Source organism: Capra hircus, chromosome 19, assembly GCF_001704415.2.
Source record: "Capra hircus breed San Clemente chromosome 19, ASM170441v1, whole genome shotgun sequence".
NCBI lineage: Eukaryota > Metazoa > Chordata > Mammalia > Artiodactyla > Bovidae > Capra > Capra hircus.
This window is the reverse complement of record NC_030826.1, coordinates 51,557,680-51,574,330: the sequence shown is the minus strand read 5'-3', so window position 1 is coordinate 51,574,330 and position 16,651 is coordinate 51,557,680. Positions and strand designations below refer to the sequence as shown.

At 43.8% G+C, this 16,651-nt stretch overlaps 1 protein-coding gene across 3 annotated transcripts in view; it reads left to right on the top strand.

Moving 5' to 3' along the window:
* RNF213 (ring finger protein 213) overlaps positions 1-16,651 on the top strand; it is a 124,080-nt gene that overhangs the window by 34,201 nt on the left and 73,228 nt on the right. For all 3 annotated transcript variants that reach the window (XM_013972340.2, XM_013972342.2, XM_013972341.2), the window contains 7 exons: positions 4,595-4,878; positions 5,793-6,049; positions 7,307-7,504; positions 10,589-10,811; positions 11,317-11,372; positions 12,488-12,641; positions 15,414-15,578. In XM_013972340.2, the coding sequence (XP_013827794.2) occupies positions 4,595-4,878; positions 5,793-6,049; positions 7,307-7,504; positions 10,589-10,811; positions 11,317-11,372; positions 12,488-12,641; positions 15,414-15,578 (1,337 nt within the window). The remainder of the gene's footprint in view (positions 1-4,594; positions 4,879-5,792; positions 6,050-7,306; positions 7,505-10,588; positions 10,812-11,316; positions 11,373-12,487; positions 12,642-15,413; positions 15,579-16,651) is intronic.

Genomic DNA, 16,651 nt, shown 5'->3' with positions numbered 1-16,651 from the left:
TGGGTTGCTTGGGTTAAATTGGGCACTTTAAGCAGGAAGGAGGTGAGTCATAATAACCAATGGAAGGGCTAATTGGAAGGCCAAGGAGGGCCTTCATTGGCTTCTGAGGGTCTGGAGGTCACTTCTTGGACCCAGGTAGGGGAGTGCCCCAGCCCCTAACATCATCCATGATTTGTGAGGAGTGTCTGGAAGGCACTGGAATTTTGTTGATTAAGGAAAGTGCCGGAGTCCAACTCCAGCAGTCAGGGATTCAGCCTGAAGAGGTGAATGGTCTTGGCGAGAGAAATGGCAGTCTCTCAATTTTCCATGGACTGCCTGTTTATTCCAAGTTTAAGATTCTCTTTTATATTTTTACAAAAACATTAGGCCAGAGGTTTGACATTTTCAGTTCCCCCTCTCCCAGATTTATTATCTCCATAAATCATTGTTGCTCCTCAAACAGAGTTCCTGCTTCAGTGATTCTCTCCGAATTAACTTTATCATCTATTATCTACCTCCTCTAATGTGTCCTATAGTTAACTTGTGATTACATTGTAACTCATGCTAAATTCCTCAGTTCACTAATCTTCCTAAGTCCTGTTTGCCCCTAACATCCTGAGCTCACTATCTCTTAAAAAGGCTTCTAGCTATAGTGTCTCTAAAAATTCCTAACTTCTATAAGCTATAGTAAAATATGCTAACTTCACAACATTCCTTAAATCTTTAACCTCTAACTGTTCTAATTATTTCCAAGCCCTAAATTCAGTAAACTCCTTTGCCATAAACATTCTCCTTGCAAATAGGCTTCAGATATCAATCTCTCCCATGGCCTGAGTTCAGTTCAGTCGCTCAATCGTGTCCAACTCTTTGCGACCCCATGAATCGCAGCACGCCAGGCCTCCCTGTCCATCACCAACTCCCAGAGTTCACTCAGACTCACGTCCATCGAGTCAGTGATGCCATCTAGCCATCTCATCCTCTGTCGTCCCCTTCTCCTCCTGCCCCCAATCCCTCCCAGCATCAGAGTCTTTTCCAATGAGTCAACTCTTCGCATGAGGTGGCCAAAGTACTGGAGTTTCAGCTTCAGCATCAGTCTTTCCAAAGAAATCCCAGGGCTGATCTCCTTCAGAATGGACTGGTTGGATCTCCTTGCAGTCCAAGGGACTCCAGAGTCATCTCCAACACCACAGTTCAAAAGCATCAATTCTTCGGTGCTCAGCCTTCTTCACAGTCCAACTCTCACATCCATACATAACCACAGGAAAAACCATAGCCTTGACTAGACAGACCTTAGTCGGCAAAGTAATGTCTCTGCTTTTGAATATACTATCTGGGTTGGTCATAACTTTTCTTCCAAGGAGTAAGCATCTTTTAATTTCATGGTTGCAATCACCATCTGCAGTGATTTTGGAGCCCCCAAAACTAAAGTCTGACACTGTTTCCACTGTTTCCCCATCTATTTCCCATGGAGTGATGGGACCGGATGCCATGATCTTCGTTTTCTGAATGTTGAGCTTTAAGCCAACTTTTCCACTCTCCTCTTTCACTTTCATCAAGAGGCTTTTTAGTTCCTCTTCACTTTCTGCCATAAGGGTGGTGTCATCTGCATATCTGAGGTTATTGATATTTCTCCCGGCAATCTTGATTCCAGCTTGTGTTTCTTCCAGTCCAGCGTTTCTCGTGATGTACTTTGCACAGAAGTTAAATAAGCAGGGTGACAATATTCAGCCTTGACGTACTCCTTTTCCTATTAGGAACCAGTCTGTTGTTCCATGTCCAGTTCTAACTGTTGCTTCCTGACCTGCATACAGATTTCTCAAGAGGCAGGTCAGGTGGTCTGGTATTCCCATCTCTTTCAGAATTTTCCACAGTTTACTGTGATCCACAAAGTCAAAGGCTTTGGCATAGTCAATAAAGCAGAAATAGATGTTTTTCTGGAACTCTCTTGCTTTTTCCATGATCCAGCGGATGTTGGCAATTTAATCTCTGGTTCCTCTGCCTTTTCTAAAACCAGCTTGAACATCAGGAAATTCATGGTTCACATATTGCTGAAGCCTGGCTTGGAGGATTTTGAGCATTACTTTACTAGCATGTGAGATGAGTGCAATTGTATATCAATAACCTCAGATATGCAGATGACACCACCCTTATGGCAGAAAGTGAAGAGGAACTAAAAAGCCTCTTGATGAAAGTAAAAGAGGAGAGTGGAAAAGTTGGCTTAAAGCTTAACATTCAGAAAACGAAGATCATGGCATCCAGTCCCATCACTTCATGGGAAATAGATGGGGAAACAGTGGAAACAGTGTCAGACTTTAGTTTTGGGGGCTCCAAAATCACTGCAGATGGTGACTGCAGCCATGAAATTAAAAGACGCTTACTCCTTGGAAGAAAAGTTATGATCAACTTAGATAGCATATTCAAAAGCAGAGATATTACTTTGCCGACTAAGGTCTGTCTAGTCAAGGCTATGGTTTTTCCTGTGGTCATGTATGGATGTGAGAGTTGGACTGTGAAGAAGGCTGAGCACTGAAGAATTGATGCTTTTGAACTGTGGTGTTGGAAAAGACTCTTGAGAGTCCCTTGGACTGCAAGGAGATCCAACCAGTCCATTCTGAAGGAGATCAGCCCTGGGATTTCTTTGGAAAGACTGATGCTGAAGCTGAAACTCCAGTACTTTGGCCACCTCATGCGAAGAGTTGACTCATTGGAAAAAACTCTGATGCTGGGAGGGATTGGGGGTAGGAGGAGAAGGGGACAACAGAGGATGAGATGGCTAGATGGCATCACTACTTGATGGACATGAGTCTGAGTGAACTCCGGGAGTTGGTGATGGACAGGGAGGCCTGGCGTGCTGCGATTCATGGGGTCACAAAGAGTCGGACACGACTGAGTGACTGAACTGAACTGAATCCCGATAAACAGAGAGATGTCTTCCCACCCCTCTTCCTCCTTCTAAGCCTCCTGTGAGCACTCTCATTGGTAGAAGCCACTGTTGAAGGCAGGCAGAATGGAGACTCTGGGCTCTGCCCCATGATGCAGGGAGACCAGAGGGGAGGTGTGTGTGCTGGTGGCAGAAACAGCCGTCACTGGCAGTCTGTCTGTTCCAGTGTCTTTTGCCTTGTGCTGTTTTGCCTGAAACTGACTCTGCTGTGTCTGTTCCTCACCCACCCTCTCAGCCTCTTTGCTTTTGTCCCAACTCCTCAGTTTTCTCTCAGATTCAGCTGTTACAGCCACATCCCTGTTTTGCTGAACTTTAGTTGGTTTGGGTTTTTGTTGGGGGGGAGGGGGTGGGTTGGGGACGGGGGACTTTACTGTGCAACTTGGGGGAATCTTCGTTCCCAGACTAAGGATTGAACCTATGGTCTCTGCAGTGGAAGTGTGGAGTCCTAACCACTGGACCACCAGGGAATTCCCAGTCTGATCATCTTTAATGGATGAATTTAGCCCATTGGCATGAACTGTGACTATTAATGGAAGACTCACTTTTGACAAATTACCTTATCTTTCTATCTACCTTGTTTTCCTTGTTCTTTTTTGTACTTTTACTAGCTTTGGGATTTTTTCTCTTTTCTCTATGAGGTTGGAACTTAAATATTTTATTTCTAATCTTCTAGTAGATTCTTTGAGACCAAGACCATTAATGTCCCTCCCTGCCCCACTGTCCTGGGGTGAGGGTGTCCCATGCCCAGGACCCTGACTGGCACTCCCCCCACCTCCATGGCACTAGCCGTCCCAGGCCAGCAGCTTTCACTCACCTTTTCTCTGGAAGAATGTTTAGAGCAGGGAAAGCTTCCGCAGGAGCTGACGCTTGAGGTCGGATCCAAATAGTGATCCTGAGTTATTGTTGGGCAGGGCTGGGATGGGGCAGGGATGTGTGAGCAGGGCCTTCCAGCAAAGACAACAGGCTGGGCAACAAGAAGCAGGAGGCTTGTTCAGAGGCTTGACTTTCTGATTTTCATGGCTACTTTTATGCACTTGTGTTGCCGCTGGTGTCTTACTGACCTCTTTGCCTTCTAATTAGTTGACAATTGATTTTCCTGGGTTTTCTAGGTCTGCACTCACATCATTTCAGATGGTTATAAGAGCAAGCATGAGTTCAACCCTTGCCCCATGTTGAGTACTGTTTTGTCTGCTCTGGTTACCACTGTTCCCAGGACAGAGGAAATGAGCCCTTGCACCAAGTAATATACCAAAATGGTGCACAGTTCCTAGTGAGTGATGCAGTTTCAGTATGAAATTTTTGACCTTCATGTGGTAATTTTCTAAGGAACTCACGTACCAAGTATGCTGAGCCATCTAGTTCAACAAAGGCATGTTTCAAGTACTTTCAGGGTAGTTGCAGGGTGTCTTGGTTACTTGTCCTAAACATCTGTGCTACCTCTGAGGTCAGGCCCCACGTTGCTCATCTGCGGCTGGGTGCCCAGATGGAGTGAGTGCTGGCTGCGTTCTGTTTACCACATTCTGTAATTTTCCTTTTTTTCTTCTCTTCTTTGGCTCCTTCTTTCCCTTCTTGATTCCTTCATGTTTCTTCTGGTCAAGATCAACCTTCCAGGGTGGAGTGGTCAGGTCTAGTGGGTTTCAATGCCCCTAAGTATAATATTCTCTTTACTCTTAGATTGGCATCAGTACGATGATATAATTTGTATGAAGCCCCCTGGGACAGTTCAGAGATGGGTGGATCGTCTAACAGACGGTACGAGGAGACAGTTGGTGAAAGGGAAGGAGATCTCAGCTGCCGTCATGCTGGATCGCATCTTCAGCATTCTTGAAACCTGGAATGCCATCAATTTAAAGAACTTTTTCACCCAGTTCCAGCAGTTCTATTCTGTCATTCGTGTGCCCATGATCTATGAAGGAGAAGAACAGCCATGGATTGCTCTACAGTATGAAGAGAAGCAGGTAGTAGGGGTGTCAGCAACATCTCCCTTTTCTATCTCCTGGGCATTCAGTGTCACCTCACCATCTAGTGGCCAGACGACTCCAAGACTCAGTGGATGGGGATGGATGGGGGCAGGCTATTTCAGCCTCTTGTCTCCTAGTGCCACCTCTAGGGAATTCTTTGTCCTCCTCATTTTTTGACTCCTCCCACATCCTCACCAGAGCTTCCCTGGCGGCTCAGAGGGTAAAGAATCTGCCTGCATTGCAGGAAACCTGGGTTCAATCCTGGGGTTGGGAAGATCCCCTGGAGAAGGGAATGACAACCCACTCCAGTTTTCTTGCCAAGAAAATCCCATGGACCGAGGAGCTTGGCAGGCTACAGTCCATGGGGTCACAGAGAGTAGGACATGACTGAGGGACTAACACTTTCAGTTTCAACTCCTCTAGACCCACCTCCATTACTGGTCCCACCCTTCCCCTCCACTACCTGGTCCCGCCTCCTCACCTGCCCCCTACTGGTCCTACCTCCTCACCTGCCCTTTCCCTCCACGACAAGAAGACTGGCATCCTCCTCCATGGCATCTCCAGCTACTGTGTGGTATGGCTTAAGCATTTTTGAGACAGACCTAGAGCCACATCTGAGATGACTAGTGAACTCTTACAAGGCTCAGGACCCCAACCTGAGATCCTCTCCAGCATGCTGAGGCCTCTGGATGTACCACTGGTGGTACCTCCCAAAGTCCCGGGGCAAAGGGATGCTCAGGGTTTAGTGGGGAGGCAGGTAGAGGATGACTCCTCCCCAGAGATTTCCCTGCCCCTCATTCCTCAGGGCCCTACCCAGCTCACAGGAAACGAAGCTCAGTGACGGGCAGGTCCTGACACCTCTGGTGGGTTCAACACCATGGTTATGCATTTTCTTTTTTCCCTGGGACCAGGTCAGGAAGCACCTATGGGAGTGTTTGACAAAGAAAATGGCACCATTTCTGGAAACCAGTGGGGACCCCCTGCCTGAAGGCTGCCCAGTGAAGAGTAAATTGAGAATGGGCATGATTGTCCTTTTGTTAGTGGAAAAATTCGACTTCCTCTTACTGGAAAAAGACCTGGTCTCACTCTGTCACCTCCTTCACTCAGATGCCAGATCATCAGATGCCTTTTGCAGGGACCTGAAACACATCTTTGAACCATCTCAGAGGTAGTGTGTGTGTGTGTAATGATTTCCTAGCTCTCTAATGGTTTTTATCTGATTATAAAAATAAGAGCTTGCCATAGAATGGATGAAAACATACAAGAAAAAAATGACCTGTAATTTTACCACTCACTATTGTCATTTCAGTGTTTATCAGTCTAGCCTTTTTCTAGTCTATGTACTGTTTTTCATTTTATTACATATTCTATTGAATACTTGCTTTTGAGAGGGTTTGAGGTGTATCATGGACTTCCCCTGTGGTGCAGTGGTAAAGAATCTGCCTGCTAATGCAGGAGACATGGGTTTGATCCCTGGGTCTGGAAGATCCCTTGGAGGAAGGCATGGAAGCCCACTCCAGTATTCTTGCAGTTTATACGGTAGCAAAGAGTTGGACATAAATGAAGCGCCTGAGCATGCAAGCATGCAAGGTGTATCATGTCTTAGCCCTGTGGGCCTGTGTTTGGGGGGATGGGTCATAATAAGACAATGAAGCTGGACTCAAAGATGTTTGTGGAAGCACTGTGGCCTCAGCTACTGTTGTTCCCAGTTTAGGAGCCACTGCCGTGCCCATTGCACAGGGCTGGGAGCACTGGGAGTGTGGAGGCTGCGGCCTGTCCTGAAGGCACTTATACTTCACTGGGTGGAGGCGCCTCCCCAGAACCCTCTGATGATCCCCAGGTCTTTTTTCTGCAGCTGTTTGAATTGAACTCAAGAATAATATTGGGTAGCCTTCTCTGAGTAGCCAGTCTTAATGGACACTTGCTTCCTGGTTTTACAAATTTTAAACATCCAGTTAAATCCTGTCCAGAATTTAATAAAATTTTGAAAGAGAAGAGAAATGCTGGCAAACGTACATGTGTTTGTAAGGAACATGGCATGTGTTATTCACAGGCTCCCCACTTACATGTAAGAAGTTGCTTTCTATTTAGATTTACTGTTGCTAGATGACTTGTGTTCAAGCCCCAGCTCTACACCAGGGACCTTCTGCAGATCACAAGCCTCTCTGAACCTCTGTTTCTCCCACTGTCGTGGAGAATGGAAGGATGCCCTTGGGAGTTTGCTCTGGGGCTGCAAGAGGGCCCGTTCAGTGCCTGACACTTTTGTTGGGTGCACAGTGAGCCCTGAGGTTTCTCCCTGGTCAGATACCCAGAGTGCTCTCCTGCTCTGTGTGAGGAGCTGTCCCTTCCCTAATGGATGTCAGACCCCCAGGTGGGCCTCACATTGGCCATCCTGGACTCATGTCCATTTCTGTTGCCTTTCTAGCTGGCGAGCGTCCTTGGTAAACCTGTGCCAAACGTGCATGGACAAAAAGGTTGACTCTTGGGTGTGTGCCCTGCCTGTGCTGCACCACTGCATGGACCTGTCCCCGCCAGCCCAGGGCTCAGTCACGCAGCCTGAGGACACCTGGGCAGCCCTTGAAGGCATCTCCTTCTCAGAGTTTCGGGAAACAAGACCAGATCAGTAAGTTTTGGACCTGCACTTGTGTATGTAAATTTTAGAATAATAACTGTGCTTCCAAGATCTCCAGTGGACTTCCAGTGTCTACTTACCTCTCCTTCTAGTGATGGAAGTAATATATTGCTTCCTTTAAAATTACTTCTTTAAAAAGTTTTAAACATGCAAGAAATGGAAAACTACAAAAATGGCCTGCAACCACAGAGATAATCATACACTTTGGCCTGTGTATTTGCAGGGTTGTGTCCAAACGTGGATATGTGGGTGCTTATATGTTTAAAAACAAACCGCAAAAGATAGATTATTTATTTTTCTTAGTTTTATTGAGATATAATTGAGGTACAGCACTGTTGAAGAAGTACAGCATAATATTTGACTTACATCATGAAATGATGACCAGTGATAAGTTTAGTGAACATCTATCGTCCATAGGTGCAAAATTAAAGAAACAGAAAAAAAAAATTTCCTTTTTGATAAGAACTCTTTGGATTTACTCTCCTAACAACTTCTATGTATAATCCACTGTACTGTTAATTATATTTCTCATGTTATACATTACGTCACTAGCATTTATCTATGTCTGGAAATCTGTGCCTTTTGTCTGGTTTTGTCCAATTGTCCCCTACTCCCTGCCTCTATAATAGATCATTTATCCTGTTCTATTCTGTTTTCCAACTTTCTTTTTTTACTTAACAGTGTATTATATCAATTGTATGAATGATTTTATTTTTGCCAGTAAATACACACCTATTGTAATGACTGCTTAGTGTTGCAAATTTTATTTTGCTAGTTCTCTATTCCTGGACACTTGGATTGTTTCTGCACATTCGCTTTGTAAGCATGTTTTGATGCACTTCTTTTTAATTTTCTGTGTCTAATTATTTCCTCAAGATAAATTCCTGATAGTGGAATTGAAAAAAGATCAGTGGCTTTGCACTCTGTAGGTACATAGTGAAGTACCATTTTGAGGTAAGCAAAGACTTTTTAGAGCAGACATAGAAAGCACAGTCTGTAAAAGGAAAATGGTAAATCAAATTTAAGTACAAAAACTAAATATAAAATACAAATTCAGTCAAAAATTAATATTAGCAGTTATTGCGAAGCACAGATAACATCCCCCATTTACTTTGTCTTTTGTCAAAGAAACTATTCCAAGTCTCACCTGCTCTCCCCAATCCAATAGGATCTAGCCTGTGGGATTTTAGAGATTTAACAGTGAGCAAGCTAAATTAAATTATTGCTTCCTCACTATTATTGAAATTTTTTGAAATTAAAGCCAAATTAAGATTATTTATAAAATTATATATACTTCAAATGACTTTCAAGGGTCATTTATCTTGGAGACCAACTGTCTAGAAAAAATTTAGCTGGAGAATGACAAACATTAACACTGGTCTAAAATATTGTGTCTTTCAGGCAAAAGTGGCCTTTAGTGTGTAGTGAAGCTTCATCCACGTGTTTCTCGCAGCCTCTGTCAGTTCTGTGGCACTCTGCTGTACAGTATTTCCTTTCACATTGTCATCTTTTTGGGTGTCCAGGACAGTGTTATAGAACAGAATAATTTAAAGACCTTCCCTGAACTGGGTTCATGTAGAATCCAGGGCATCATGCATCAACATGCTTAGTTCTTAAATTGTTACACCAAAAATAGAAAATGGCACCGAAAGTTAAACCAAGAGCTTTTGCCATACCCAGCAATCCTACTTGTGGGTGTATTTCCCAAGGAAATGAAATAAATATCTCAAAGAGATATCTGCAGCCTATGTTCATTGCGGCATCATTCACAATAGCCAAGATGTGGAAACAACCTAAGCGTCTGTCAGTAAATGAATGGATAAAGAAGAACTGGTGTGTATGTGTGTATACATATATATGATGTATATATTTACACACCATATATATGAATACATGATGAAATATTATTCAGCCAGGAAAGCAAGGGAATCCTGTCACTTGCAAAACATGGATAGACCTTGAGGGCATTATGCTAAGTGGGATAAGGCAGATAAAGGCAAATACTATAGATACGATATCACATATGTGAAATCTGAAAAAAAGTGAAACTCACAAGAGCAGAGAGTTGAATGGTGATTACCAGGGCTGGGAGGTAAGGAAAAGTGATGATGTTTGTCAAACAGTACAAACTTCAGTATTCTGAGGACAAATTAATTCTGGAGAGCTAATGTACCATATAGTGATTCTAGTTGATACTATATTGTTTACTTAAAAGTTGCTCACAGATAAGATCTTAAAGATTCTCATACAGAAAAGAAATGGTAACTATATGACACAATGGATGCAGGTATCAAGTATTGTTACTGTGGTAATCATTTTGCAGGGTGTAAGTGTATCAAATCAACCCTAGACTTACAGTGTTATATGCCATATTTCAATAAAGCTGGAAAATACTTAATTCTTTTTTTTAAACTTTTTATTTTGTATTGGGGTCTAGCAGATTAACAGTGTGGGGATGGTTTTAGGTGAACAGTGAAGGGACTCACCCATACATATATATGTATTGAAAATGCTTAATTCTTGGTGAATTTTTTTATTATTGTGGTAAAATATACATAACCTACAATTTTACATCACTGAAAAATGATGTAAATTTTACATTTAAAATTTTAATCATTTTGAGTGTATGCCACCACAACAGTGGTGTTAAGTACATTCACTCTGTTGTGTGATCAATACCTCTATTCATCTCCAGAACCTTCCATCTTGTAAAACTGAAACTGTGTTCTCGATAATCAGTAGCCTATTCTCCCACCAACACCAGTCGCTGGTCCCCACTACTCTGCTGTCTGTCTCTATTAATCTGACTTCTCTAGGGACCTCACATAAGTGGAATCAAATTATTTGTTCTTTTGTGAGTGGCTGATTTCACTGAGCATCTTGTCCTTAGAGTTCATCCATGTTGCTGAATTCTTGATATATTATTGTTTACTTCTTATTTGACCGAGTTGTTGGCATTTCAATTATGTTTTAAATCAGAACTTTCTAGATCCCTTCTAAAAATTTTAATTAACTTTGTTTCTTTTACTGATCTCACTGCTGCTCTTTTTTTCTGTTCCAATTTTCCCTTATAAGGAAACAATTACTCGAGCTAATGGAAAAAAACATTTATTTGCTGAATGTGGATAAGTATCTATTCCGATCCTGGTTCAGTTTGCTTCCTCTGAGTAACTTGGCTCCTTACATGGAACACCTCATCAATTACCTGAGTCAGTGTCCCCTGCGTGTCCTGGACTGTCTTCTAGGGACTTGGTACCGTCTAGACGGACTTCAGGAAATCTCTCAAGAAAACCTCGAGGTTTGTTGTTCAGAATCGGCTCTTGATTCCTTGCTTAACAAAAGCAGGTCAAAAACTAATCTGTCAGAGTTTGTGATTCTCCTTTTCTGAAAACCTGACCTGGTAAAGCACTTAGATTTAAGAGAACTGGGAAGGGTCAATATTTCTTAGGGAAAGGGGTTAATTTACTTGAGTTTATTCTGTTTCAGTAAACAAAATTGAATAAAACAACAGCCTTTGGATATGTGAGACTGTGCAAGTCAGGGTTAGAAGTTATCCTGCATGTTGGTCCACTTCCTAATTGCTATTGTCCTTTCCCATTTTGGGGAGAAGATGGTTTAATTTTAAATTCTAAGTTTTAATTGTAACAGGTATAAGATTAGTACTTGAGCCCCTTAAAGCTTGTTTATAGAAAGACAATTATTATGCCTTATTATGTTGGATTTTTTTGAGGGGAGGTCTGTTTTAGCAAAGATAGTGGCATCATGATTAAATCTTCCCTTTTTTCTTTTCTTCCCCACCCTAGAGTATTAAGAATACTTTTAATATGCTGTTGTACCTTCTGTATATTTATCAGGAAAAGTAAGTAGAAAAGTAAAAGGTAATCTCTCTTGTACAAGATTATCCCTTTTGATTGGGTTTATGCCATATTTGCTGTCATTAATGTAAGGCCATAAATTAGTATATATTCCACTTCTTTTTTCAAGGTGTTGATGTAATCATCCTACTTTTTTAGAAAGGGAAAAGCATAGAAATCAGGTGCTAACATTTCAGTTTATTTTCATCTAATTTTTTTCCTGTGCATTTTTGTCATTTATTTTTAAGTGATTATCATCATATTACATATTCATGCTTGTGTCCTGCATCTTATCAGCATTTACGCTTCAGATTTTTTTTGCAAGTCAGAGAAGCTGAAAATAAATACAAAGGGTAGCTTTCCATAATGATCTGAAGTCATTTGCTCCTGCAAATATGTGTGAGCTCTGACACCCTGGAAGCACAGTGTACAAAATGAACAAATGTGGGAGAGAAGGTAATTGTTTAGATTCTCAGAGCACTGCCAGGGTCGCCTCACCTGAATTCTTAGAGTGTCCATGATGGAGGTGGGAGTGTCAGATCTTCATTAACACCAAGCACCTGGGACTTCATGGACTCCATCTAATTCTGTGTATTACAGAATCACCCCAGTAATTCCTGTCTCTTGCCACCTTCTAAACCCTCCTCTGATCAGCTCCCTACCTCTCAGCTTTGGTCATGTATCAGCCAATAAGCAGTTCCACTCAGAACTGAAAGAAATTTCATGCACAGGACATAGGCTTCTAGCATTTCTTTCTTTTTTTCCCTCCCTGTAGCTCACTGATTCTTTTTGAAAAAAAATTGTATGGTATTTGAATCTTTGGTAATATCCATCCTTAAGATTTTTTTCGAACAAAGGAATACTCTTGGAAATGGTTTAACTTGCTTTTGTTAAAACAGTTCAGACCATGGAGGCAAACCAAGAAGAGTTTTATTCCTTTTTATCTTAGTCACGATTTCAAAATTAATGGAAATGTTCTGGATGTTATCCTATATGGGATCAAGTACATGCCTTCCTTGTAGGCGTTTTAAAGGGAAGGAACGTGTCATGAATAATGGGTACTGTTTTCTAATTCCTCCTAAATTACTTCATTCATTTCTCTCAACTCTTTGTGGGTTAGGATTCTTGAAGAGCCCTTGATACAGTCCTACTTGACTGTGTGCCTGAAACTTCACGAAACTACCTGCAGAATATCAAAAGCCCACACGTTTTATGAGATGCCTGCCTTATCTGCTGAGATTGTTTGCAGAATTATTATACTTAAACCTGTAGTGGTAAGTGGAACATGTACACACAATGCCATACCCAGCAGAGCTATGGAACCTGAGGCATCCTCTGTTCAAAAAGGAGACAGGCTGATTCTAGGAGTGCTGGGATGACAGAGCGGCTGATTCCGCCACCAGGTGTGTCAGCACATGCCTGATGCTGGGTTTTGTTCTGCTCATGAGGCTATTTTGGTGAACCAGGGTCTGCATGCTTGCCCTCCAGGGCTTCTGTTAGAGGGAAGAATGGAGGAAGGAGGCAGTGCTGGAGTTCAAGTGTAGAGTATTAGCTGTGACTGGGTAAATTCAAGAGCCCAGCAAGTGGCCAGGACTTCAAGCAAGACTCTCCCCTCCCAAATTCATGTTCATGCCTAATCTTTCCCTCCTGAGCCTTTTTCCTGTTCACTGAAACTCAGGTACAGTAGTAAGGTCCACACACCTCAGTGCGTACCTAAGAGCCTTTCCACACAAGCACCACCTCCCGCATCAAGCTGTAGGAACAATCCAGAGTTCTGTGCCCCCTCCCTCCACACCTCCCAGTGGTAAGCACTCTTCTGATTACTACCATCACAAGTTAGTTTTACCTGTCTTGGAGCTCTGTCCTTTTTTGTGTCTGGCTTTCACCGTTCAGCACATCTCTGAGATCCATCTGTGACGTTGCATGTGTCCACAGCTCATTTATTCCCATTGTTGTGTGGTCTTCACCCGGTTGAGTTTGAGCTTCCATAGGAAGGTGATAGATGATTTCCTATTTAGACCGACCATTTGACAAGTCAGAACTGTGATGTTAGTGATATAATTAAGTGTGTATTTTATCTTTGTTCCTTTTCGCTTTTCTTTTTTAAAAAAATACCAAAGGAACATTTAAAAATAAACATTGGTAAGATGATTGCTTTTTCCTGAAGTGGATATTATTTAAACCATCCTAGGCAGGTGCCAACTTCTCGATAAACTGTGTTCAAGAAATGTGAAATTTGTTAGTTACAGTATATGTCCCTGCAGAAATAGCTATCTTGAACGTTGGTTGGGATCTCAGATTAGTGTAACCACAGTCTGGTCCAAATTCTCTACCTGTGCCATAAAAACGAAAAGCTCTGCAAAACTGAAATTAAATAAAACCAAAGTATATGAAGAGGTTTTGAACGCTTTTGATTATGTACCAATATAAAGGGTTGATAGGATTGACAGGATATCAAGTGGAGAAAAACAAGGAGCAAAGGCAAAAGTTCTAGGGAAGATTTTTAGGCTTGGGTTGTTCGCTTACAGCCCATCATCTGCTGGTTGCAGGGCACACCCAGATAGAGAAGAGAGGTGCCTGGCAGCAGGGATGCATAGGAGGGGGCAGTCCAGTGAGCACATAATTGCAGCACAGTGGGTTCATACTAAACCGGAATGGCCATAAGGTGCCCTGGGTGTTTCTCCCACTTGCCTGGCTGGAGATGGAGCCTAGGTCTAGGCTAGGCCAGATTGCAGATGGCATTCACACCCTGCTAAAGTTTCTGGATCATTGGAGAAGTTGCTGGCCCATTTGATGACTTTCAGTTTGGGCCAGCATGTCCCATTTTCAGCTGAGAATTGTTGCTGGCCCACACTACCCATATCCTGTGTGCTATTCTCCCAGCATAGCTGTACCCCTTCCCACACATAACCCAGCCTACCCCTCACACTCTGCCCAGAGCTCCCTGAATCTTTCAGGGGAGAACCTGCCCCCACAAACACACCCAAGACTGGATACAGCACCCTTTGTGTGTTAGTTGCTTAGTTGTGTCCGACTCTTTGCGACCCCATGGACTGTAGCCCACTAGGCTACTCTGTCCATGAAATTCTCCAGGCAAGAATACTGGAAAGGGTTGCCATTTCCTTCTCCAGGGGATCTTATTGACCCAGGGATCGAACCTGGGTCTTCTGGTTTGCAGGCAGATTCTTTACTATCTGAGCTATAGGGAAGTCCTCAGCACCCTTTATGTGCCTTTCCTATCTTGTTACTTGCCCTGTTTACTGATTGTACTGGTCTCCCACTTAGCAATCAGTTCCTTGGGCAGCCTCCTCACTATGATGTCTCTAGCCCTTGGGCCAACCATCTCTGGAAGGAGGGAGTGACACCAGCAGATCCAGTTTGGGGGGCCTTGGCACTTACACAATCTGTGGGACTCAGCCGAAGCAAAGGAGAATACACATCAGAACTGGGAGAGTCCTCTTTCTAAGTGGGGCTGATGGCTGTATCCACGTTGTGGTAAAGATGCTTCTGATGAGAAAGGAGAGCAAGAAAGAGGAATCCCCATCCCTAGAGCCCTTGACCCCCGGGAAAAGGGGCTTTTCAGGGGGTGGGAATGAATGGAGAACCTCAAGGAAAGAGCACCAGGGTAGGGATTTGGGTTTCCTCCTGGCCCTAGCATGTCACTCGGGGACAGGGTTTACACGAGCTTGGCTTTCTGAGCTGCTGGAAGCTCTGAGCCTGTGGTGCACCCTTCTCCCTTGTCTGTCAGCCTTTCTCCGCTCAGAGAGCAGGAGGTCTACTGGTTGGCAAGGCGGCATCACCTCTGTTATAGTTGCCTGGGGTCACTTGAGGGGGCATCCATGCCACTGCTTCTCCTACCTCGACCCCCATGCTGTCCCCCCAGAGTGAACCTGAAACGCTGGGGAAATGAAAGTGCTGTGAATGTGCAGGCTCTGCTGTGTGCATAGGTGGCGTCAGCCGCAGAGGCAGGTGGAAAAGTATCTGGATGATCCTTTGGGTCTGCCATGTGGGGTTGATTCAACTCCGTCTCTCTCTTGCGGTGACAGGATTCAGCAGGAGGGCCCGGAAATGAAACTGGAAAGAAGAATTCAGTAAAAACGGTCTTCCAGGGGACCCTCGCTGCTACAAAATCTTGGCTTCGGAAAATTTTTAAAATGAGGATGTTCTGGGCTGGTTCACCTGTCACCTTTGCTTACAGCAAGGAGATTGAGGTAAGCAAGTCCAGTGCAGGGGACACAGGGGTTTCCTCTGTGGAATGGACAGCTGCTCCCCTAACAGGACTGAGAGCATGGGCTCCTTGGCGGGTGGACTGTGGTCCCCACATCAGTGGTGAGGTGGTGGGATGGGGAGACAGAGCTTGTTGGGACATGGTGGCCAGTGGGGAAGGGCGGATTCACATCTGATGCTGTGCTGAGGTTATGGGTCAGGTTATGATGTTGACAGTAGAAAATAAGATGAAAGCAAGGCCTCCATGAAAGGCAAACTGGGCCGAGCAGCATCTGAACGTGAGGAAATGAGAAATCAGACCCAAAAGGTTGTGAGGCAGGGAGGCTTCCAGAAACTGAGATGTGGACAGAATCTGTGTTGGGGAGGAGGGGGAGGAAGGGCCTAAAGACTATTGGCTCCAGGAAAAAGTTCTAGACAATGCCACGAACAAACCGAACAAGTGGCCTTCTGACTTAGGCTGTTGTCTTCCAGCGGTACTTTAATGAGATCATCATAAAATCACATCACTGAAACTGTGTATGAACAAAAACAGGTAACTCTCACTACATCTCAGCCTTATTCAGACATATTACCTGTCCACACCAAGGGTAGAAGATCATTGATCTGAACGCCCAGAGCCCAGAGCATCAGTATTCTGGCTCAGATGGTAAAGAATCTGCCTGCAATGTAGGAGACCTGGGTTTGATCCCTGGGTTGGGAAGATCCCCTGGAGAAGGGAATGACAACCACTCCAGTATTCTTGCCTGGAGAATTCCATAGACAGAGGAGCCTGGTGGGCTACAGTCCATGGGGCTGTAAAGAGTTGGACACGACTGAGCGACTAACCCTTCACTTCAGAGCCCAGAACTCTGACCACTCACCCTCACAGGGACAGAGTCTAAGGTCAAAACAGAGAAAACATACATAAATCTTGAACTTGATTTGGAAGTTTTGTGGTTGGCAGTGGAATGAGTGTAGCAAGTCTGAAGCTATGTTGTGTGTACTGTAAGGCTGGGCAGATGGACACAAGGGTTGCTGCTGTTGGAAGCTTGGGCTCTTTCGCATTGGAGGAGGGAAC